The 1512-nt window shown below is 50.9% G+C and overlaps 2 protein-coding genes across 2 annotated transcripts in view; both read left to right on the top strand.

Annotated features, from left to right (window-relative positions):
* LOC106533718 (stromal interaction molecule 1) overlaps nt 1–1512 on the top strand; it is a 13730-nt gene that overhangs the window by 11505 nt on the left and 713 nt on the right. Inside the window, exons 11-13 of the mRNA XM_014030141.1 lie at nt 208–294; nt 379–442; nt 565–1447. Of these exons, the coding sequence (XP_013885595.1) occupies nt 208–294; nt 379–442; nt 565–991 (578 nt within the window). The 3' untranslated portion in view covers nt 992–1447. The remainder of the gene's footprint in view (nt 1–207; nt 295–378; nt 443–564; nt 1448–1512) is intronic.
* LOC106533720 (capZ-interacting protein) overlaps nt 1414–1512 on the top strand; it is a 6150-nt gene continuing 6051 nt past the window's right edge. Inside the window, exon 1 of the mRNA XM_014030143.1 lies at nt 1414–1509. Within this exon, the coding sequence (XP_013885597.1) occupies nt 1435–1509 (75 nt within the window). The 5' untranslated portion in view covers nt 1414–1434. The remainder of the gene's footprint in view (nt 1510–1512) is intronic.

Here is a 1512-nt window from a genome sequence, read left to right as displayed (position 1 = left end):
ATAAAATCAATTTAAATAAATAAGCAATTAAATAAAACAAACAATAAAATAAAACAAACATGACAGAATTAAATGAAAAAATAAAAATGAGTTTAATAATTATACCTGTGGTAAAAGCTCTGCTCTCCTGAGCTCCGCCCTCTGTCTCCTCCCCCTCCTCTGATTGGTCCCTGTCTCAGATTCTCTCTCCTGATTGGCTCCCTGCAGATGCTGCCTGGCAGATGGATCGGCGTGTGAGTGACCTGTGGCCGCTGAGCGGCATCACTGACAGCCAGTCACCATGGAAACAGTCAGGTTGGCCCCGCCCTCTTTCATTTGCCTGTTCTTCGTCTCTTCCTTCAAAATAAAAGCACGTTGTACGTCCTCTTCCTCCTGCAGTTCAGAGCCTGATGCCCCTGCGAACGCGGGTGGGTGACCCCAGACTGGCATTCAGCTCTCAGAGGTTGGTAAAAAGGCGGGGCTTATCTCAGGGCTCCTCCTCCCTGCTCCGGCCTCCAGGGGGCGCCACGGCCGGAGAAAAGTTCAAACCTGGATTCTGATTATTTTTCTCTCTCTTCCTCTCAGGGACRTCATGAACCGCTCAGATTCTGACTCCGCCCTCCCGCTCTTTCTCAGCGAATCACAAGCTCTGAATTCCTCCAAGTCAAGTCTAAAGCCATCCAGGCTCCACCCCCTTCAACACCAAAGCTCCTCCCACAGAGAAGGAGGAGGTCTGGAGAAGAGCTCCAGTCTTGTGGAACTGAGGGGAAGCCCCGCCCTCTCCTGCTCCACACGCTCTCTCTGCTTCACGTCCAAYGCCGCCGACAGGTCCGCCGTCCTCTCATCCTCCGCCTCGTCCAGCTCCTCGGGGAGCGGCCAGGGGGGCGGAGCCTTGCTGGCGAGCAGGAGGAGCCCTGTGAAGGAGGAGGGAGGGCAGCGGTCTGACTCCTCCAGCAGCGAGAGGAGGAGAGCGTTCCGTCAGATCTTCAGGAAGAAACAGGACCGCTGCTGAGGATCTGTGAAACGCTGCTGCCTCATCTTCATCATCTTCATCATCATCACTGAGAGCCTCGTCTTCATCACTGAGAGCCTCGTCTTCATCACTGAGAGCCTCGTCTTCATCACTGAGAGCCTCGTCTTCATCACTGACATTCAGAGACAAACTGACTGAGTTTGACAACAGAAAAACTCAAACCAGTTAAATGTTTCTGTCCCAGTAGAAATGAACCAAACCACAGTTTGTTTATTTTTACTGAACGTTTGTTGGTTGAAAAGATTCACTTTGATCTTTAGGCTCCTCCTCCTCGTGTTAAAAACGTTCTTACATCAACGGTCCTTCAGGTCCAGCAGGTAAACTTGGATCCATCGTTTGAAACGTTCATCTGCTGGAAAAGTTTCACAATAAAACCATTTCCTCCTCCGGAGCAAAGCATCATGGGAAACATGGTGTGATGAATGTTTGAGACAGGTGGTGCATTCACTGACCTCCAGGCTTGTTTGGCTGCAGGTGGTGCATTCACTGACCTCCAGGTC

Source organism: Austrofundulus limnaeus, unplaced genomic scaffold, assembly GCF_001266775.1.
Source record: "Austrofundulus limnaeus strain Quisiro unplaced genomic scaffold, Austrofundulus_limnaeus-1.0 Scaffold1005, whole genome shotgun sequence".
In the NCBI taxonomy this organism is placed as follows: domain Eukaryota; kingdom Metazoa; phylum Chordata; class Actinopteri; order Cyprinodontiformes; family Rivulidae; genus Austrofundulus; species Austrofundulus limnaeus.
This window is presented reverse-complemented; position numbering and strand designations above follow the sequence as displayed.